At 49.2% G+C, this 22,511-nt stretch overlaps 1 protein-coding gene across 2 annotated transcripts; it reads right to left on the bottom strand.

Annotated features, from left to right (window-relative positions):
- Nucleotides 1-6,417: 6,417 nt before the first annotated feature.
- On the bottom strand, nt 6,418-13,887 carry TTYH1 (tweety family member 1). Of its 2 annotated transcripts, XM_074219871.1 has the most exons (14): nt 13,699-13,887; nt 12,152-12,339; nt 11,003-11,114; nt 10,462-10,682; nt 10,194-10,289; nt 9,612-9,684; nt 9,436-9,511; nt 9,244-9,299; nt 8,709-8,801; nt 8,513-8,605; nt 7,676-7,818; nt 7,357-7,402; nt 7,054-7,131; nt 6,418-6,731 (listed from the first exon to the last, which is right to left on the bottom strand). In XM_074219871.1, the coding sequence occupies exons 1-13, from the start codon at nt 13,825-13,827 to the stop codon at nt 7,093-7,095; spliced, it is 1,365 nt and encodes a 454-aa protein (XP_074075972.1). In that variant the 5' UTR covers nt 13,828-13,887; the 3' UTR covers nt 6,418-6,731; nt 7,054-7,092. The 2 variants fall into 2 exon arrangements, with proteins under 2 accessions (XP_074075972.1, XP_074075973.1); XM_074219872.1 differs by lacking the exon at nt 7,357-7,402.
- Nucleotides 13,888-22,511: the final 8,624 nt, after the last annotated feature.

Here is a 22,511-nt window from a genome sequence, read left to right as displayed (position 1 = left end):
GGAGGGGCCTGAGGCGAGGAGGGGGCGGGCCGCGGAGCCTCGGCCAATGGGAGGCCGCGGGGCCGCCACGGGCCCGCCCCAACTGACCTGGGCGGGAGGGGAGGAGGGGTCGGCGCGGGCCTGAGTTCCCGGAGCCCCGCCCCCCCGCCCCCTAGTGTCCGTCCTGTGTGTGGCTTCTGCGGGGCCTGCATCGCATCCCGCCCGGCCCCGGGCCGCCGCCTCAGTGTCCCCGTCTGGCAGCCGCCCAGCGCCAAGAAGCGCCCCCCGACTCCTGGGGCTCCTGGGCCAAAGGCGGGGCCCGGGGCCTGGCCCGGCTGGGGGGCCCGCCTCCCCCCCCAGCGCTGGAGGGCGGGGCTCCTCGGCAGGGGGTGTCGCGGGGGCCGGGGGCCGGCTCCGTCCTCGCCCCCCCCCGGGACTGGGCAGAGAGGCCGCGGGGTCCCCCTCAGGGTGCCCCCCGCCCCGGGGAGCCGGGGGCGCAGTGCGGCCGGGGGGTGGGGCAGCTTTGGCACGAGGCGGCCCCGGGGGCGGGGGGAGCCGTGGAGGGAGAAGAAATGGGAGGCCGGGGTCCCCAGGCCTGGGCGGGCCGAGCCCGAGCCGGCCCGAGCTCTGGTGGGCGCCCCCCGGGCACCGGCCCAGAGGCGAGCCCCGGGCTCCCCATGGCCCAGGTAAAGTGAGGCACGGCGTGGGCCAGGGCCGCGCATCGCGCGAGGGAGGCAGGATGCGGCCTTAGCACCATCCCGTGGCACCACCGGGCAGTCATGAGCCTGAAAACCGAGCTCAGGGGTCTCCGTGACTGCAGGCCGAACTTGGGTCCACGCGACTGGCCCAGCAAAGGAACGCCAACCCCAGGGCGCACCAAAGCCGGAAAGAAGGCTCCGAACGTCTTACAAGTGCAAGTCCAACTTCCTCATGCTGCAGAGGACAAACTGCAGAATCAAAGTGCGGGCGTTTCGGTCCCAAATCCTGGAACTCCAAGCGGAACAGGCTTCCCCATCCCCATCTCCGCCTCTTAAGGAGGAAGTTACTGTCACTTGGATCTTCGTGTTGGGTTCTGGGCACCTCCTTTCAGGAAAGACTGGTGTTGGAGAAGCGCTAGAGGAAGACCACTGGGACAATGAGGCACCAAAAACATTTGCCTACCAGGCTTGACGTAGTGTGTTTGGTGCCAAGTGCCTGCAAGTAAAGGCAAAGCAATTTCAAAGATGTCCGGAGAATCCTTGCCCTGTGAAGATTTGGGAAAGCAACCAGGTTGGTGTATTCAAAGGAAAAAAAAGACTTGGGGGACCGGAGAGCTGTCTGCCAATATTTGAAAGACATTTGAATAAAGGAGCAATTAGAAATGTTCCCTTTGGCTCCAGAGGGTAGAGGGACAAAAGGATTTCAGGGAGGTGGGAGGAAAATTTTAGGCTACAAATCAGAAAAGAATTGGAAGAAGCTTTCTATCACTGAGTTAGAAGCAGACTGCCTTGGGAGGGAGTTGATTGACTACCAGTGGAAGCCTTCAGTAAAGCCTGGATGAGATAAGGGTTGGATTGCATGGCCACAGAGGGTGTTTCAACATTTCAGACTTACTGACTTTAGTATGTAATAATGCACTGGCCTACACAGGGGCACAAGAGTGTGGTGCCCAGGGAACATCAATTCTCCCCCCCAACACACACACACCTGCTGGAACTTTCTGCTCTTGGTCTACTGCTTCATTTCATCCTTCAAGAAAGGAATAAATGAGGGAAATCTTTCTGTTTTGAGTCTCATCACACTGGAGGAAATGCTCATTGGGTTGGGAAAGATGGGAACCTTTTAGGGAAATGAGTAGTTCATTTCAGAATTTGATACAAAAGGAGAAAAAAGTCACATAGTCTGAAAGACACCTTAGAATTAGGGAAGAGATTTTCAGTGGTCCTGAGAAAAGATAGGATCCCCAGAACTAAATCCGCATGAGGTTTTAGTCTAATGAATAGATAGGTTTATGGTAACTGAAGAGGGAGCGGAAGAAGAACAGTTCAGTTATTTTGTCCCAAGAAGAAAGATCTTTGGACAAGAAAAGACAGACCTAAGTTTAGAATCCTGAAAGAACTGGTAGCTTTCTTTGAAAGATGATGGAGAATGGATGTGATCCTGAAGGAAGGACAAAGAAAATGTCCCAATTTAAAAAAAAGAAAAAACCCAAAGCTGTAAGTGGACTTTGATTCCTGGTCAAATTCTAGAATGGATGTTTAAGAAAGTGCACTTAGTAGAGATGATTCAGAATTCTTAACAGGTCCTGCCAGCTTAACCTTATATTCCTTTTGATAGAACTACTAGACTGTCAGGTGAATGCCAGAACATTCACCTACATTTTCACAAAGGGTCATTTTAAGTGGCTTAGCTATTGTCAGTGATTTGAAGAGGTTTTGTTAAGATTTGCCTAGCCTAGCAGAGTTAGTATACTCACTAATTATATTTAGGAGAATAGTTAGCCCGCTGGAAAAGTGAATCCATAGCTTAAAAGACCTCCCAAGGAAAGAAGACGGAACTGAATTTTCCCTGATGAAATATAAAAGGAATCGATGTAAATTCTGATGCTTTGGTTTAAAAATAAAACTTCGTCAGCAGGGGGAGACATGACTAGACAGCAATCTGCCTGGTTAGCATCCTTACTGGGCTATAGTGGACTAGAACCCCATTAGGAGACAACCCCAAAAGCTAGTGTCCTCTTACACAGTTAATGAGGCTTGGAGATTATCCACAATTTATTGTGATAAGGCATGACAAAGGTCTCCTGACCTCATCCAGACAAACCTCTGTGTTTTTGTGTCCGTGTCTTGGGTACCACACTTCAGGAAGGACATCATGACAGTCAGGAAAGGCTCCCAGTCTTGTACCATTAAAAGAACATTTGAAGTACCAGGGAATATATGGCCCAGACAAGAAAAGACTGGGATATCCTGAGAAATCTGTTCTACTTGACGTCTGGTTCAAAAGAATCTTAAGTGGGTGGAATTGTGGAGACAAATGATTAGGTTTGTATAAAGAAATATTTCTGAACAATTCCCCTCACAGGGGAATGGGCTGTTACAGGAGGTAGGGACTTCTTTCTAACTTGGAGCCTGCTGCTCACTATCAACTCACTATCCCACTCTTCACTGCAAATCTTAACAAAACTCTTCAAATTTCCCTTGACTCCCCTTCCCCACACTCTTTCAATGGAGAACATTGTCTCGTTTTACAGAAAAAACTTGAGATTATTGATCATGAACTCCTCCCTTCTTCCTCATCTGTCATTCAGATGCCTCCTACCTTCTCTCCTCCCTGACCCCTGTCTCACTCACCTGATGAAGTGGCTTTTCCATCCCATCTCCTCCAACATATTTTCCCTTCTGACATATCTGTTCTTTCACTCATCTTCCATTTCTCACTCTCTACTGGCTCATTTCCTATTGCCTACAAAGATGCCTATCCCCATCCTGAAAAACATAAAAACAGAAACCCATCACTTGATCCTTCCATTCCCACTAATTGTTATCCTATATCTCCTCTGCTTTTGTGGCTAAACTCCTTGAAAAGGGCTTCTTCAATAGGGACCTCTGCTTTCTTTCCTCTCATTAAACTAAGTTGGATCAGAGGAAGAGTGTAATCTCTAACCTAGATTTCAGCATAGCATTTGTCGTTTCCTATCCTTATGAATATGATAGAGATGGAAGCTAAATTACAGTACAATTAGGTGGAGTGAGAATGGTTAAATGCTCAGCAGAGTTGTAATTATGAATTGACTCCCTTCAAAATAACTGATGATCTCTTAATTGCTAAATCTAATGGTCTTTTCTCAATCTCTAGTCTCTTTGACCTCTCTGCTGTCTTTGACACTGCTGATCACTCTCTTCTCTTAAATATTCTTCTCTCTAGGTTTTCAGGACACCCCTCTCTCCTGCTTCTCCCCCCACCTCTCTAACTCTCCTCCTCTACCTCCTTTGCTGGATCTACTTCCATCTCATGCTCTCTAACTTTAGATGTCCCCTAGGACCTTTATTTACTTTATTTGGTGATCTCATCAGTTCCCACAGAACTTCTTTCTCTATGCTGATGATTCTCAAATCTATCCATTTTGCCCTAATCTCTATACTGATCTCCAGTCTCATATCTCCAACTAACTTTGTGATATCTTGAATTAGATGTCCAATAGAACATTTTAAACTTGGTAGTCCCAAACCCTTCCTTCTACATTTCCTACTACTGTAGAGTAGACTACCACCTGCCATCCTTACCACCTGGGAATCATCCTAAACTCTCATCTCCCATATCCAATCTCTGCCTAGGACTGTCAATTCTATCTTTGTACCAACCCTTGTATTAGTCCCTTTCTCTCCTCTGATGCTGCCCCACCTTCCAACACCATACAGACCTCATCACTTCACATTTGACTATTACAATAACCTGCTAGATGTGGGAATCTACTAAAATGATTTTCCCAAAATGCAGATCTGATCAAGTCACCCCACCAACCCATTCAATAAACTCCAGTGGCTTGCTGTTGCCTCTAGAAATAAATATGAAATATTCTGCTTGGCATTCAAGACCCTTCATAACCTGCCCCTTTCAAGTACTTTTGGATCTAGTGACTCCAGCCTCCTGGCTGTTCTTGGAACAAGACCCTCCATCTCTTGATTGTTCCTAAAATTTCTCTCCCTCTGCTTCAGCCACTGATTCCTCGTACTTTCTCTAAGTCCCAACTAAAAATGCCACCTTCCTTGGGAGACTTCTCCAACCCCCCCCTTCCCAAATCTTTCCCTCTGATTATTATTTCCTAATTATCCTGGACACAGTTTGCTTTGGATACATTTACTTGCATGTTGTCTCCCCATTAGACTGGGAGTTCCTCAAAGTCAGGGACTGTCTTTTGCTTCTTTTCCTATCCCTAGCACTTAACCTGGTGTCTGGCTTTTAATAATAAATGATTATTGATTGAGTGATCCCTTCTTACCCTGCTCCTGTGCAGGCTGTACAGACTGTCCCCACTTAACCTTTTTATGGACTGTGTCTCCCAGGATAAAGTAAGTTTCTTGAGGACAGGGACTTTGTCCCACTGACCTTAATCCCCAATCCTTGCACAGAGCTTTGAAAAGAGGAGCTATTTTGAAATTCCAATATGTCAATCAATAAATACCTACTCTTTATCAGCCACTGTGGTAAGTGCTGATAATGTTTCCTATTGATCATGGTTCTGGAGCCTCAGGGACCCCAGAGGTCATATAACCTAACCCCTCCCCCCATTTTACAGGTGAGACCCAAGGAAGTCACATGGCTTCACTGAGGTGACTCTAGTGGTGTCAGAACAAGGTTGAGAACCTGTGTCCTGCAGCCTTCAGAGCCAGAGCTCTGTGCTGTCTCTGGGCCCTGAGCTTTGGGCTGGACCTTTGGGGAGAATCAATCAACAACCATTTATTAATCACCCACTAAGCATCTGAAGCTCTTCCTATCCCAAAGGAGCAAAAATTCCACCAGATTCTTTTCTGTCCCTGAACTAGAGCAAGGGGGAATAGAGAAGGAGACCCGGGTCCCTTTCTTTTGTCCTGAGGGGAGTAGGAAAGAGTTTTGGAGATCTGGATCCAGTGCTGAGCATGAAAGAGAAAAAGAGACTCTAGTCCTATGCCTAGGTGCTGAGGAGGACAGAAAAGAATAAGGCGTGGGGCCCCTTGTGCTGAGTAGTGGAGAGGGAGGGACAGAAGGAATCAGATCTTTGACTGGGCCATGAGGGTTGCATGGGAAGGAAGGTAGGAAATGGAGATCTGCTGCCTAGGGCTCTGAGCTGGATGCCAAAGGGGGAAAGACTGAGGAACTGAAACCACCAAGGCCTTCTAAGCAGGGACTCCTGAGAAGAGGGTGTGAACTGGCTGTAGGAGCTGATTTTGAAGCCCTGGACAGGTTGAATGGAAGCTGGCACTTGGGACTCTGAAAGGCCTGTGAAAATGGTCATATCCAACACTCTCAATTGACAAGTACATCTCAGTGGTTTGTCTATGGTCAAAACATCAGTGACTGACCCAGTGTGAAAACCCATACTCCCTGCCTCCAAATCCAGTGGTGTTGATCTTAAAGCCTACTCTGAAGAATCCCAATGAATACCATTGGATGATGAAACTTCTTTTGCTAGGAAGGGCCAGCATTTCTCAATAGATGAGCTTCCTGAAGGGGGGATAGAATAGGAATGAGTTTTTTTTTTTGAGGTTTTTTGCAAGGCATTGAGGTTAAGTGGCTTGCCCAAGGCCACAAGGCTGGGTAATTATTAAGTGTCTGAGGCTGGATTTGAACTCAGGGACTCCTGACTCCAGGATTGGTGTTCTATCCACTGTGCCACCTAACCGCCCCCTAGAGATGAGTTGTGATGGTTGGACAGAAACCCCAAAATAGCTCCAGACACATGTAAAATAAAGTCTTCTTTTTTATTTCCAATCTGAGTTAGTGGTGCTGGTTCTAAGCACAAGGAGTTCTGGGCCCATGGGGCTGGAAGGGACAAACCAGGGGGAGGTTCTCCAGGACGGCTGTTCCCAGAAGGGCCCTGAACTTCCTGGCTCTCACCCTGGCTGGGATCCCTGGACCCAAGACTTGAATGTTGGTTAGAGAGGACAGGGAACTATCCTCAGGGCAGAAAGGACTCCAACTCTCCTGAGCTGGCAGAGTATGGCAGTGTTAGTCATCATAGCTAGAAGAATCCTGGGAGGGAAGGGGAAACTTCTCTGGTGGGTGGGCGATTCCTAGGGACAAAGAGAAAAGGAGCAGAAGGGTTGAGACGTGGATAGTGATGTGGATGAACCTAAGAGATACAAGGATGAGAGGAAAGGTCAAGAGACTGAGCGAGGAATGGAAAGAGAGGCTAAGGATTGGACAGAAGGATGGATAGAGAAGCTGATGGAGAAAGGAACAGACAAATGAGATTTAGGAATGGAAGATAAACAGAGTCTTAAGTTACAGAAGGATGAACAGAGATCGGGTTATAGAGGAATATATTAGAAGCTATCCAAGGCTAAATGGGATATAAAGTATAGGAAAAAGGAAAGCATTATAGCTGTGGCTCACCAGAGGTGGGGATAGCAGACCCAGCCCAAGGAGGGAGTCTCAGATGGACGACTGCCACTGGACAAAGCGTTTTGATTCCTGTCAGCCCAGAGAGGGGGAGAAAGAGTTACTAAAACATTTCAGGAGATGCTCTCCCCTACCCCCTAGTAAAAAGTCCAGCCCCTAGCCCCTGCCCCAGAGGGACTCAAGCAGGGTTGGAGCCCCCTCAGGAAACACAGGCATGCATCAGATTCCCCGGCTTCCCCCTTCTCCCCCATGGTGCATGCCCGCCTGGGAACCCAGGTGTCCAAGTGCCCCACATGCCTGAGGGTTGAAGGGGTCATCATCTTCTGGATCGTCGTAGTCATCGCTGGGGGGAGCGGGGCACAGAGCTGGGAAGGTGGCAGGAGGGGAAGTTCCCTCCCCTTCTGATAGATGGGGACCCCAAAATACTCTGTTCCTTTCCCAGACCCCTGTGCACCCTCCTCCTCACTGCCTGGTGATCTGAGGAGTCCTATACACCCCAAATCTCCCCCTTCTTCTTTCAGGCCCCTTTAGCACCTCATAAGGAATGATCCTGGCACTTGGGGAAATCTACCCAACTCTGCCACCCTCTCCCAGTCTCCCACCTCCAGTTGCTTACCTGCTTGGAAAGTGGGCCCAGGCAGCAGGCAGGCTGCACAAAGCCGTGGCCAGAGCCAGGGCGGACAGCAGGGAGAAGAGGAGCAGGAAGAGGAGGCCCTCCATGGAGTCCTCACACAAGCCCCGCAAGGCTGCCCCATAGTCCTGGGGGCAGGGGGCCAGAGTGGGCATCAGCAGGGTTGCCTCCCCCACCCCCCCGATTGATTGTACATCCCACCCCCACCCCCACCCCAGTAAAGGGAGTCACAGAGCAACAGATCTGGGCTGTTAACTGGGAGACCCTCATTCCAGTCCCTGTCTGACTCTTAACTCACTGTTTGACCTTGTGGAGGCCCTGCCCTGAAATGGGCCTCAATTTCCTCATTTGTACAATGAGGATCTCCAAGGGCTCATCTGACATTTTAGGATTCCCAGTATTTACTGAGTCCAGGAGAGATCAGAGTAGGGGAGAGATCCCATACATCTCATGGCAGAAGTCCAGGAAGGCTTCCTAGGGAGTGGGTCACCTGAATCGGGCAGGGGAAGATTTGGAGCTGAAGGAAGGGGAGGGGGAACAGTCACAGGAAGCAGGAGTGACCAGTCTGAATGAAGTGAAGAAGGTGTTTCAAAGAAGAAAAGAATGGAGGGGAAGGCAGGGGCTAGACAGAGGTAACCACAAAGGATGGGTCAAGGAGGCAGAACTGACTCCTGCTCAGGGGAGAGGGGAGGGAGATGTAGGAAACAGCTCTGGGCCCTGGGCAGGATAGATGGGTGTGAGGGAGACTGAGCCCAGGGGTTCCAGAGAAGAGGAGAGGGGCTGAAGTAACTGGAAAATGAATGAGGCAGAAGGCTTGGTCACCTTGTGTAGACTCCGGCAGTGCAGCAATGCTACCAGCTGATGGAAGTTTCCCTCTGTCACATTAAGCATCTCTTCCAGGGCCAACAGCGGCTTCTGCCTCCAGTCCAGAAGGGGTTAATACCCAATCTAGGGAGCCCTGCCCTCTCCCACAGACCCCACCCTATTATTTCCTTCCCCCAGGAGGGTCCCTACTGACCTGGGCTGCTGGAAACTGGGGAACTGCCTCACGTTCCAGCCCCTGGAGCTGGGAGTAGATGCTGGCCAGAGACCGCTGGGACAAGGTCAGCCTCTAGGGGAGGTGATGAGTGTGGGGAGGGGAGAAGGAGGGAGGGAGGGGGGTCATTACCTGGGTCTTCTCACCCACTCAGGTGGTGATCTCCATTTGGAGACCCAGAAATCCCACTCCCGGAGACAGCATTATGAATTTAGACATCTGTATCCTTATCCTCTTTACTCTGGGGACTTAGGTATCGAGGCCCCACTGCCCTATAATTCTAGGTACCCAAGAAAATTATAGAAATTTCAGAAATTACACATCCTATGAGGCCCTGGGCCAGAGGAGCTTGGTCTAACTCAGACCTACAGTAGTCAAATCATGCCCAAAGTGCATCTTTTGGAGGAAGTATTCATCGCATCCCAGATTGGGGGAGTTGGAGAGGAAACCCAGGAAGGAAAAGAGAAACAATGGTCTCCTAATTTGGCTTCCCTCAGATTTTGACCTGGAGACTCACCTCTTGGAAGGGATTGGAAACCACCTGGTTGCAGAGGAAGTAATAGTGGAGAATTTCTGTGGAGGAAGAGGAGTAGGAGAAAGGGAAGAGGAAGAGAGGCAAAAACAGACAGAGAGACCCAGTGAGCCTGGGGGAATGGAGGAAGCTGCCCCCAGTAGGTGGCACTCAACCCTAAGGTTGCCCTCTTCTTACCTGGATTTAAGCCAGTTTCTGCCCTAGTCAAGTTCAAGACATAAGGATCAGGACTGGAGCAAAAATCACTGAGACCCTGAGAAAGGATGGGGAAGGAAGAGAAAGAAAGTTGTTTGGACTCAAGAGGCTGTACTACCAACCCCATGTCTTTCTGGACCCAGGAGTCAGATACTCACCACAGCAGCAGCTGCCTCCAGCCCCAGGGATCCCCAGCTCAGCACGAGAACCAGTAGACTCATGACTGTCATGCTAATACATAAAGGAAATATCCATCCCTATTTTTCTACCCATCTCCTTCCTTGCCCCAAAGTCCCCAGGACTAGATCCTCCCCAGTTCACCAACCGAAGCTATCTATGCCTGTGGACAGCTCCTTGGTGCTGAAGGGGCCTGTTGGTGGGTATCCCTAAGTCCATGTCCTGGACAGCTCCGTGGTGCTGAAGGGTTTACCCCTAAGGCCACCCTCTCTGCAACAGAGAACCTTTCACATATCTGAATAGACAAAAGAATGTCATTGCTTATCAGAGTACTTCCTAAGTGTTACTGATTGGTTCCTGAGTGAATTCCCTGAATTCAAGTCCTACCTGGGTATGGGTTCAGGGGACTGGTGAGAGATTCCCTAAAGTCCCTCCAGAGCTCCTTGGTGATCAAAGGGCCACTTTAAAGAGGTAAGCCTCAGGTAATGAGAAATCCCAAGAAGGAGACCCCAAGATCTGGCTCCAGAGTTAGCTAATGAAGTGAAGGGGTGTGGCAAACTCACACAATCACAAGCCATTTGCTTTGCTTAGCCAGTCCAAGGAGAGTAAAGAGGCAGACAAGGAGATCAAGGAGCAGGAGGAGAATGTAGGCCAACCACCTGAGGAGGACATAGGGAGGGAGTACAGACAAGCCTGGATTTGAATTCCAGATTTATCCCAATTTCCTGTGTGATTTGGAATGATTCATTGTTCTTCTCTGGGCATTTATGTTACCCATAAATATAATGAATGTCTCCCACCTGTGACCCTGGTGACTCCACCTTGGCCCACCTGTACTCCTCCACAAAGGAGACACTTTCAGCCACCCGAATTGGGCTCAGGGGCACACCCCTCCAGAAAGCCAGTTCCCCTAGCTGCTGGGCCACAGCCTCAGCCTGCCTCCGGGCACCCCGGGCAGCTGCCACCAGCTCTGTCCGTGGGGCCATCACCTCCTCCAGAGTTGTCAACTCAGACCTAACTGCTGAACCCAGGCGTTCCACTGTTTCTGAAACCTAGAGCATGGAAGACACAGCCAGGAGAGGGTATTGGTGCCTGTGTCTCAGAGCAGAAAGGGCAGATATTTGTGACAAATGCAGTTGTTGGGGAAGAGTAGAGTCCTTGACTTAATGAAACGGCCCCTGTGGAAGGCTCTGAGGGAGGAGCAGATTGGTCCAGTGGTTAGCTTGGGTAGAAATATAGATTGTGACTGGACATTCCAACCCTTTTGGCTGGTTCTGGGGAAGAGTAGAAGCCCTGAGGAAGTAGGACAGCCTCTGTGACTGGTTCTGGGGTTCCCCCCCCAACAAGTAAGTCAGAATGAAGATGCCCTCACCAGCCGGTCAATAGAGCTGAGCGTATGGTTGGCATGCAGGAGGGAGAAGCTGAGCTGGGACACCCCATCGCTGGTCTCACTGTTGCCATAGAAACCGAGCCCGATACCAGCACTGGGAGGGGAGGGATTAGGTAGAGGATGGTTCAGCCCATCTCCCAAAGCCTCCCCATCCTCTCCACCCCCTCTTCTCTAGTTCCAATGGTATAGCCCGTGGGAACCTGCCTCCCTCGGCCTGGGTTGCTGAGGCAACGGAAAGGGCTCACTCCCCCTGCCAGGGCTGTGGAGGAGAGGAAGGAGAGGTGGGAACAAGATGAATTCATTGTGATGCAAATTAAGGGGTTAACCCCTTGCAGCCAGAGTTTCTGTTCAGAAGCCCCACCCCTCAAGGAGCAGGCGTTCCATCACAGCCCTGCCTCCTCCAGTCCCAAGCATGACCTCGACCCCAGCCTCTTTCTAGAGGACCCAGGCTGGCTCTTCCCCAGAGGCCCAGACCCCTTAGGGGACCCAGGCGGCTGGAGCCCCCAGGCAGAGAGAGAGAGACACAGAGCTCTCATTGTAGACTGGACTCATTCCCTCCTTTCCCAGGGTCCAACCCCCTTCAGTTCCCCAGAGTCCATTGTCCTTGTCCCATTCTATACAAAGGGCCCCTTGTTCATTTTCATCCCCCCCCACCCCAAGCTGTGCCACTGCCTCCTGGGGTCTTTGTCCCCCTGGCCCCAGCCCCTTCAAAAGGATGGGACTGTGGTATCTGGAGTCCTTGGCACCTCCTCTACCCCAAAGGAGCTGGTTCTGAGCTGAGTGGGGGGGCCTCAAAAATCCTGCTCATGGGGGTCTTCTGGGATGGGAATGGTAGAAGCCTCCAAAACTCTGAATCTAGACTTTGTTATATAGGGGATGAAGGAGGTCTTCAAGGCTTTCCTCAAAGACTCTAGCCTAGGAGTTGAAGAAGACCCTTGAGACTCTCCTGTGGAGGCTGGCAGACAAAGACTGTTCCAGGAAAAGGAGGGAAGCCTGTAGGCTATAGGCAGAGAGGCTAAGAGGGGACTGGGAGAGCCCTTTGGGTTCCATTCCTAGGGCTGGATATCCCTGGATATCCCTGGAGTCTTCTAGGAACGCCTCGCCCCTCCCCACCCATGGGGTCCCAGGTACCAGCCAAGGAGAAGGGCAGCCACACAGCTCCACGTGACGCAGCCTCCTCCATCTGGAGAGCCTGAGACCTCAGGGGGACCAGCCTTGGGCCTGCGACAATGACAGCAGGATCGAAGTAGGTAGAGTCCCAGAACAAGTAGGTTCACAGCCAGGCCCAGTCCAGCCAAAGCTGCTACCAGCATCAGGGCCTGAGGAAAGGGAGAAGGGAGGAGAGGGTCCACAGAGCTGGAAAATGGGGAGGGGATGACTTCTGGGAAATCTAAGCCTGAACTAGATTCTGGGTCTGTGAACCTGTGACCCTGGATAGACACGTTTCTCCCTGGGTCAGCAGGCAGGGAAGCTTATGTGATACCCTCTCCCTGTGAGAGGAAGCAGTTCCCAAAGTAGAGTGCTAGCTCTGACCCTGAGTCTGTGTGAGGGAGCTGCAGACCTTATTATCCTCCTCTGTAAAATGGGTTATCAGTGATCTTCTGGCTTCCTAGAACCAAAGGACTTAAGCCTTAGGGACAAGTGTGGCACCTGCTGCTGTGGGACTGAACTTTAGGAGGGAGGACTGAGAAGCTGGAGTTTGTTTTAGATTGTGACTTGCCTTGAGTCATTGGCTGTATGTGTGTGTGTGTGTGTGTGTGTGTGTGTGTGTGTGTGTCTGTATGCACACGCACATCTGTGTGAGTCTCCATATGTGAGTGTGAAACTGAGTGTGTGGCTGCATGTGATTGTGAAACTAAGCCTGTGATTGTCCAGGTGTGAACTGTGTGTGTATGTGTGTGCAACTGTGTGTGAGTCTCCATGTGTGAGTGTGTGAAATTGAGTGTATGAGACTGCATCTGTATGTGGCTGTGAGAGTACATCTGTATATGTTGTCCAGGTGTCCAGGTGTGAAGTGTGTGTGTGTGTGTGTGTGTGTGTGTGTGTGTGTGTGTGTGTGTCTGGATCATTGCTGGCTGTGAGCCTGTTCCTGTGAAGATGTGTGTGTGGCTCTGTCTATATGTGTCTGCCTGCAAGTGTGTGCCAGCCTTGCGGTGGGGGCCTCCCAGCTCTTCAGTTTTTATCACTGTGACCTAAATAGTTCAGCATTCACTGCCTGGCTCCCGCTTCCCTGGAGCCCCTGGGGTCCTTGAGCCAACCAGACTAGCTTCAGCTACCCTCCCAATTAACCTGGACTAATTAACTAGACTCAAAGGACCCACTAGCCCCTGCTATCATGACCCTCCCCCAGCTCCCGCCAGACACAATCCAGGTCTCCCACATCCACCCAGAAAAATCCCAGTGCTTCCATTTCTCCTTTCCCTCCCCCAAGGGACCAGATTTCTACCTCCCTGCCCTTTCCTTTGCCTTGAGGGCTCTATCGAAGGACAAGAACCAACCAACCAACCAGGTGCCCATTCTCCAGTCCCCTTGTCTCAGGGAGCAAAATCCCCCTCCCTTAGCATCAACCCCCTCAGAGACTCAACCCTCCCTCAGGAATCCAGGTTCCCCCCTTAGCTTCTCCCCACCCTCAGGTCCCCCAGTCCTGCCCCTTTCCAGGACCCCTGTGTCCTCCACACCTGCTGGTAGTCCTGTTCCTGGGGGGCAAAGGTGCTGGCCACAGGTCGGAGCTGAAAGTTGGTGTGGGGTACCTGGTGGAGCAAGTGGACCCAGCCTGAGGGCCGGAAGCCCGGGGGTGGCCCCCCCATGGCCTCCTGGCCCCCAGAACTGCTCCGGGCGGGATGTGCTGTGGAGCTGAGGAGATGGCCCTGGAGGAGAAGGCAGAGGAGGAGAAGGAGGAGGAGGAGGAGGAGGAGGAGGAGGAGGAGAAAACGGAGCTAGGGTTGGGGGGAGATTTGGGGAGTGGGAGGTGCTTCTCTTGGGTGGGAGGAGCCAGGGCTCCCCCTGGTGGCCACTGCAGGTCTCACACCTAGCTGGAAGGACCAATAGGGAATCAGGGACTCCTGGCTCCCCAGAGATCCTAGGGGAGAGATGGAGATTGGGGCAGGGGGGAGTCATACCACAAGAGGAGAGATTTGGGGCCTCAGGAGGGATTCTGTCCTGAGAAAGAGGGAGATTAGACAGAGGTAGGGTGGGCTTGGGGGGGCCCAAGAAGTTAGGAGATAGTGCATTCATAGGATCTTTGACTCATTGGAAGAAGGATGCTGCCCTTCCAATAAGGAAGAATAAAGACCATTTCAGGGGGGCGTTTTGCCCCCTGGAGAAGGGACAAGGAAGGAAACATCCAGGACTTTAGGGGGAGAGCCCAGCCAAGGAGGGCATCGATAAGACTGGGGAAGACCTGTAAGGTTCTGGAAAGGTCTTTCAAGGTCATGTTCTGGGGGATCAGGAGGGTCCTTCAAGGCTCTGTTATGAAGATGGGTGAGGCCTTCAAGGCTCCTGCCCGGGGGGAGGAGAGAGCAGCCCGGTTCCCCGCCCAACCCCCTCCCCTTCTTCCCCACTTCCACACAGACCCCAGACTGGAGGCGGGGGGCGGGGTGTACCCCAGAGTACTGCGAAGCAAAGGGCCTTTGATGCCCCGGGGGCAGAGCTAGGGGTGGGGTGTTCCTAATGGCAGGGTGGAGCCCGGACCCCAGGAGGAGAGTGAGGGCGGGCCTAGAGACCCCCCCCCCCAGGATGCGCGGGCCAATCTCGTGGACATCTCGGTGACGTCATGCACGACCAAGTAGAGGAGGAGGAGGACGAGGCGTCCCCAGCGGCCCCCCGCCCGCGCCCCCTCGGATCCGCCAGGGTGGCAGAGACCAGCACCCAGAGATGCAGGGGGGGGGGGCAGAAGCTGAGACCAGAAAACACCTCAGAGATAGCTAAGGACTGAGGGGACCAAGCCCGGGTCTCAGGGGGGTGGGGGTGGGAAGAGACAGACAGAGACAGAGAGACAAAAACCAGAGAGATAGAGACACACAGAGAGACAGAGAGACAGAACCCTTACAGAGGGGAGAAGGCAGAACACCCCTCCTCCCCAACACACACAGAGGCAAGCAGTCTATTTAAAGCTGGCTGGACCCTGTTTGGGAGGAGGAGAAGGAGGGCTGTGGGGGAGTCCAAGTCTGGTGTTTGCTTTGGGTAATCCTGATGCGATGAGGGTTTAAAGAGACAAGATTTCTCCCCATTACACAAAGAGAAATTGAGGTCCACCATGGTGAAGTGTTTCCAGCCAAAGGCACCAGAGTTCTGCCTGGGGCTGTCCCAAAGGGCTGGGCTGGTCCGGGACTGCAGCCTGTCGTGGCTCTCTCGCTCCCCCACCCTGTCCCTCTCTAAGTCACCCAGCCACCACCTCTGATTCTCTCCAAGGAGCACTGTGAAACCGGCTGGGAAGGAGGCTTTCCAGGGATCCCTCTAGGGGTGTGGCGCTTTGGCAAATTCTAGGTGGGGCTAATTTGAGGGGGATCATTCCAGGATAGAGGGCCACTGAGTCCCCCACTTGCCATGCTTTACTGGGCCTCCTAGGCAGAGGGAAATTGGCAGCACCTAAATTGGGATTCTCAATGCTCAACCAACAAGCTCAGTTCCCAGATCCTAGCTCCCCCATTACTGAGCCCAATGAGGAAACTCAGTGTCTGTGGACCAAGTCAGGATTGAGCCTGGTGGGAAGGCCACAAGGGACAGGGCTCTGTGGGTGAATGAGGATGGAGAGCCTGGTCTGGCCTGAGGAAGACAACAGCTGATAGGGACAATGGGGGAACTAGGTCTTCAGGTTTCCAAAAGCAGCCCCCCAGAGTGCCAGGGGGCCTCTTGTCCCCAAGGGGGATGTGAACCTCCAGGGCCCAATATATCCTGAAGCTGACAGATATAGCAGAATGTCAGGGTCTCAGTTGTTTTCCTCCTTACTATGGCAGAAAACATTGGGTTTCGCCATGTCTCTGCTGGAGTCAATGATTTCTGTAGAGGTAAGGGATGTCCCCGATTGCTGTTCAATAAGGGGTTGGGATCCCTACCTCTCTACCCCCCCCCCCCATCAAGCAGGCCAGCCTTTCAGTCCAACCCAACTAGGGCCCCAGGGTCTACCCTACTCTCTGATGAGCTACTTCTCCTCCTGGCCTCCCCCACCTCTCTTTCTCTCCTACCCCACCCCTCCCACCCTTTATCAGGGGCTGACTTCCCTTTGGGAGACATCTGTTCTGGAGCCAGAGGAGGTAGCAATCCCAGTTCTAATCCTGGGAATCAGGGCCTTAGTCTGGTTTCTGGGGAAGAGGGGATTTGGAGGGGGAATGAGGGTGACTGTGAAATGGGGAGAGGTGGAGTTGGACTCCCACCCCACACATGAGACTCGAATCCAGGTTTGGGGGGGGGCCTCCTGCTGCCCTCCAAGGTCTCCTTCTTCCCTTGGCTGGTAGGATAGGATCTCCCAACCCCAGGTGGTCTCTGAATAAAGTGTGAATCTCCAATGTCCCTCAGAGGAAAGGTCTGAAATGGACAGGTGACTGGACCTAGAATTGGGAAGACCTGAGTTCAAATCCAGTCTCAGACACTTACTAGCTGTGAGACCCTGGGCAAGAAACTTAACTCTTGCTTGCCTCAGTTTCCACATCAATAAAATGAGGCTTAATAGTAGCATCTACCTGGTAATATGTATGTGTCTGGCTCATAGAAGGCCCTATATAAATACTATTTTTATTATTCCTATGGCACAAGGAAGGCCCAGTTTACTGGTGATCTAGTAACACCAGAGGGAATCTCAGGCCCTGTCTTTGTTGACTGCTGCTCAGGGAGGGAGTTAACATTTTTTTTTTATCATCATCATCATTCCTTTCATGATTCACCCCCTGGAGTTCAGGGTCATAGGAGAGGTTGAGAGAGCTGAAGCTTCTCAGTATACCCCATCCCTGCCCACCTTACTCAATCTGGTGACCCAGGGCCCTGCCCGAGGAAAACTAAGAGCCCAATTGGATAGCAAAGGCCCTGGGGCTGAGATAGGAAGTCTCCAAGAAGAAGGAAGGAAGTGAGACTACAGGAAGAATGATGACGGCCTCGATGAGGACGCAGAGGACTTGAGGTGGCCCTGGTCCCTAGAAGAACTCTGTCTCCTAATTCCTGGGAGGGTCCCAGGGCTGGGACTCCAATGGGGGCTTGGTGAGGGGAGGCAGCAAACTTGAAAGATCAAGGAGGTTGCACCCCTTCCCCTTCCAGATCTGCTGACTAGGAGTTCCCTTAACAGCCACACACTGGTCCCTGGGCCTCTGACCTGAGTCCTTCCTTCCCCTTCTTGTGCCCCAGGTGGAAAAAACCCTCCACAAGACTTAGACTTCTCAATGCAGTGCATGAGTGTGCCTACCAGAATGCTCTTGGCCTCAGTCACCATATTTATGTGATATCCTTGCCTGCTCCAAACAGGGAGAGAGATCCAAAGGAGGAGTCAGACAAGAAGATGGGAGCCAAGGAAAGGGGAATGCAGTTGCTGGAGGCTTGAACAGAACTGGGTGGGGGGTGGGGGTGGGGAGAGATAGCCCCAGCCTCTAAGCTTTCTCAGCTGACCCTTTGGGGCCCTTGTCACTAATCAACATAGTCCATAAGGGGAAGAAACATAAGACACTTGAGCGACCCTCCTGCAGGAAAATCCCTTCTTGCCCCTAACACTGCTTTTGACCTAGCTTATTGATACAGGGCTCTATCTTCAAGCAAAGAGAGAAACTCAAGGCTTAGGCAGCTATGTTGCCCAATGGGTAGAGTCCTGATTCCAAGAGGTGGATTCAAATGTGGTCCCAGGACAAGTCATTCCACCCTGTTTGCCTCATTTTTCCACATCAGTTAAATGAACTGGAGAAGGAAATGGAAAATCTGTTCAGTATCTCTGCCAAGAAAACCCCAAATAGAATCCCAAAGAGTCGGATATGACTGAAACACCCCAACAATAAAATGTGCTGAACACCGTGCTAAACATTGTTACAGATATCCTCTGACAACCACCCTGGGAAATATGGGCTATGATGATCTCCATTTTACAGCTGAGGAAACTGAGGCAGACAGCCATGGAGTGATTGGTCCTAAGTAGGTGTCTGAAGGCATGTCAGATCTTAACCTGAGCTCTGAGCCATTCACTGAACCACCCAGCTGCCTCTGATGGGAAATAGGCCAGCTCCCATAGAAGCCAAACCCCAGACTTTCCTTGAAGGGATAGAAGACAGGAAAGATCACAAGACATAGAGGAGAGCTGAAGACTCCCTGAAGTAGTAGGTAGAGTCCTAGAAACATCCTGTTTCCTCCTGATCCCCCACAACCCCTATACCCCTACCCACCTTCTCTCTCCTTCTCCTCCTCTTTCTCCTGTACTTTTCTGTCTCTACTCCCACAGCTGCAACCAGACTATGGGGGAGGAGTTCCCCAGGGTCCCCCTATAAGTCAGAAGTGGACCTTTGTCAGGGCAGCATGTATGGGAGATGAATGTCTGAGTAAGACATTGTTGGTGGAGCTGTGTGAACTCATCCAATTTTTCTGGAGAGTAATTTGGAATTATACCTAAAGGGCAATAAAAAGATGCATACCCTTTGATCCAGCAATACCACTACTGGGTCTATACCCTGAAGAGTACCCTCTCATTCCTTCCTGTTTGAAAGTCAGATGCCCCAATGAAGGACCTCCATTAAGAGACAGAGACAGGCAGAGACAGACAGAAAGAGAGAAACAGAGAGACAGAGAGACAGACACACACACACACACACAGAGAGAGAGAGAGAGAAGGAATGAGATAGAGAAAGGGGGATGTCATCCTCCCCTCCCCTCTTCCCTAGCCCAAGTGAAGGAATCCCAGAATGCAGTCACTTCGGAGGAGGTTTCAAAGTGTTTAAATCTTGTAACACCCTGTGATTTCTTTCTTGAGGTGTGAACCCTCCTAATAGTCAAGATAGCAAAGAGGTGATCCTCTGAGCATACAAATTAGCCACATCCTTGGGAGGGGGTGGGGGGGGAGGGCTTTAAAACCATAAGCTTCAAAGGAATTTGGAGTTGTCCATGGAAAAACTGTTGCAGAAATGAGAAGAGAATTTCACTCTGCCTCTTCCTGCCTCTCCCAGTCTCATATTTTGGATGGCAGCATAGAAAGGCAGACCTGAAGTAAAAAAGGCTTCTCTTCCTGAGTTCAAATCTGATGTCAGACACTTAATAACTGTATGACACTGGGCAAGTCATTTAACCCAGTTTGTCTGAGTTCCCTCATCTGGTGAAAGAGCGGGAGAAGGAAATGGCAAGCCATTCCAGTAACTTTACCAACCCAAATGGGGTCATGAAGAGTCAGACATGCCTAAACAGCAAGACACTGTATCCCCCAGGAGACCAGCACATACACTCAGGGGATACAAACTACACAGGAAAGAGGGAGGGAAGAAAGAAGGATTTTAATCCTATATTTTAATCAAAAATTGGGTTCTCACCATTCCCCAATTGACAAATGGTCAAAGGATATGCAAAGGCAATTTACAGATGAGGAGATCAAAGCAATTCATAATCATAAGTATCTGTGAGATACCACCTCACACCTCTCAGACTGTCCAAGATGACCAGAAAGGATAATGATCCATGTTGGAAGGGATGTGGGAAATTTAGGACACTAAGGCATTGTTGGTGGAGCTGTGAATTCATCTAAACTTTCTGGAGAGCAATTTGGAATTATGCCCAAAGAGCAACAAAAATGAGCATACCCTTTGATCCAGCAATACCACCACTGGGTCTATACTCTGAAGGGATTATGAGAAAGGGTAAAAACATCACTTGTACAAAAATATTCATAGAAGCCCTGTTTGTGATGGCAAAAAATTGGAAATTAAGTGAATGTCCTTCCATTGGGGAATGGCTTAACAAACTGGTATATGTATGTCATGGAACACTATTGTTCTATTAGAAACCAGGAGGGATGGGAATTCAGAGAAGCCTGGAGGGATCTGCATGAACTGATTCTGAGTGAGATGAGCAGAACCAGAAGAACACTGTACACCCTAACAGTAACATGGGGGTGATGATCAACCCTGATGGACTCGCTCATTCCATCAGTGCAACAGTCAGGGACAACTTTGGGGTATCTTCAATGGAAAATACCATCTATATCCAGAGAAAGAATTGTGGAGTTTGAACAAAGACCAAAGATTATTACCTTTAATTTAGGGGGAAAAGGTTATCTTATTATGTAAATTTGCTATCTCTTATACTTTATTTTTCTTCCTTAAGGATATGATTTCTCTCTCATCACATTCAACTGACTTCAGTATATACCATGGAAACAATGTAAAGACTAACAGACTGCCTTCTGTGGGGGATGGGGGGAGGGAAGCAAGAATGGGGGAAAATTTGTAAAACTCAAAATAAAATCTTTCTAAAAAAATTGGGTTCTCAGTCTTTAATTGGAGTTTGTAAGTTTGAATGTTAATTAGCCTTCCCAAGATTTGTGTCTCTCCAGTTTGCGAATCTGAAGTCAGGTTCTGTCTTTGTGAAGCAACCTGGTCCTCTTCTAATTACATCTGCAATTGTTTTCACAATTATAAAACAATCAGAGTAAAGACCATCCTGAGAAAAGAGGAAATACGTCCGGTTATCTCTATAAGGGACTGAATAAATCCTAATCATGTTTTGGAAAGGGAGAAATCTCAATGTTTTATATGTCTTTTCGAAGTAAAAGTTATTAAAACTATAATTCTGGTAAAAGATTGATTTCTTTAAAGAATACTCAGTCTTCATATATCAGTAAGAAAGAAATTATGGTTCCAAGGTGTCTTCTCTATGTTACAAACTCAGGAGGACTATGGCCAGGATGATGGAAGATGTGCCTTACCTGGAAGAGACAAGATAGTATTATTCAAAAATGATAGTCTTTGAAGAGCAGTTTTGGCAGAGATATTATGCAATTTTTATGGTTAGGCCACAAAGAAGGTTAATAATTTCCCCTATTTCTCTGTTTCTATATATAAAACTCTATTCTTTCTCAGTCCAGAGGAATAAAACTTTAAATGTCTAACATTTTCTGTCATTTTATTTTAATCCTATATTTTAAATATTTTTATAGTTTTAGGCTTAAAAGTTAATATTATAGAAAAGAATAATATAAAATATCAAGTCAGAATAGGAGACAATAGTCCTGAAGATAACTGGATCCTTGTCAATGAGTTAGAGAATCATAAATTAATCAATAACATCTTTATATATTAATGAATAACTTTATTGATTGACAGTCAAAATGTTGCAATCTTTTATGAGATTTCTTTAAATACTGTTTCCTCATTGAGCTCTTGGCTTATAGTTTTATTTCATTTATAGCCTAAGAAAATTAAGGTTAAAAAAGACTAATTGCAAATTTATTAAATGAAATGGGGAGGATTTTTTTTCCTACATATATTACATTTTTCTTTGTTCTTTTTAAAACTGCTCTTTTTTATAAACAATATTTTTTCCAATCACACACACACACACACACACACACACATATATAGTTTTCAACATTTGTTCTTCTATAAGATTTTGAGTTCTAAGTTTTTTTTCCTTCCACCCTTACCTCCTCTTTTCCTAATGCAGATCATCTAATATAGGTTGTGTATGTATGATCGTGTTGCACATACTTCCATATTAGTCATGTTGTGAAAGAAAAAAGGTGAAAAGTCATGAGAAGGATGAAAGAAATCAAAAAAGTGATAAAATCATTCTTTGAACTACCTTCAGACTCCATTGTTCTTCCTCTGGATGTGGATGGCATTTTCCATTAGTCTTTTAGAATTGTCCTTTGATCAATTGTATTGTTGAGAAGAGTTAAGTCTCTCATAGTTGATCATCACACAATGTTGTTTCTGCTGTGTACAATGTTGTCCTGGTTCTGTCCACTTCACTCAGCATCACTTCATGTAAGTCTTTTCAGGTTTTTTTTCCCCCTGAATTTTACCTACTCTTTGTTTCTCTTAGCACACAGTATTTTATTTCATCCCTAACTTGCCCCAACTGACAGGCATCCCCTCAATTTCCAGTTTTTTGCCACCACAAAAAGAGTTATTATATTTTTTACATATGTGGGTCTTTCCCTTTTTATAATCTCTTTAGAATACAGATCTAGTAGTAGTAGTATTGCTGTATCAAAGGATATGGATAGTTTATAGTCCTTTGGGCATAGTTGTAAATTGCTCGCCAGAATGATTATATCAGTTCACAACTTTACCAACAATGAACTTAGCATCCTAGTTTCCCCATTTCATCTCCAACATTGATCATTTTCCTTTTCTGTCATATTAACCATTCTTTTTTTTTTTAGGTTTTTTTTTTTTGCAAGGCAAATGGGGTTAAGTGGTTTGCCCAAGGCCACACAGCTAGGTAATTATGAAGTGTCTGAGGTTGGATCTGAATCCAGGTACTCCTGACTCCAAGGCTGGTGCTCTATCCACTGTGCCACCTAGCTGCCCTATATTAA

The sequence above is a fragment of the Macrotis lagotis genome, chromosome 1, assembly GCF_037893015.1.
Source record: "Macrotis lagotis isolate mMagLag1 chromosome 1, bilby.v1.9.chrom.fasta, whole genome shotgun sequence".
NCBI classification, from domain to species: Eukaryota; Metazoa; Chordata; class Mammalia; order Peramelemorphia; family Peramelidae; genus Macrotis; species Macrotis lagotis.
Note: the sequence above shows the minus strand (reverse complement) of the source record. Positions and strands in the feature narration are given on the sequence as shown.

Coding starts and splice junctions, on each gene's coding strand:
- TTYH1 (XM_074219872.1), bottom strand. CDS start 13,827: ATGGGGGGGCCACCCCCGGGCTTCCGGCCCTCAGGCTGGGTCCACTTG. Junction 9,512..9,611: donor TGGAGGCAGCTGCTGCTGTG/GTGAGTATCTGA, acceptor ATCCTTTCTCAG/GGTCTCAGTGATTTTTGCTC. Junction 6,732..7,053: donor GTCTGCTATCCCCACCTCTG/GTGAGCCACAGC, acceptor CTTTGTCCCTAG/GAATCGCCCACCCACCAGAG.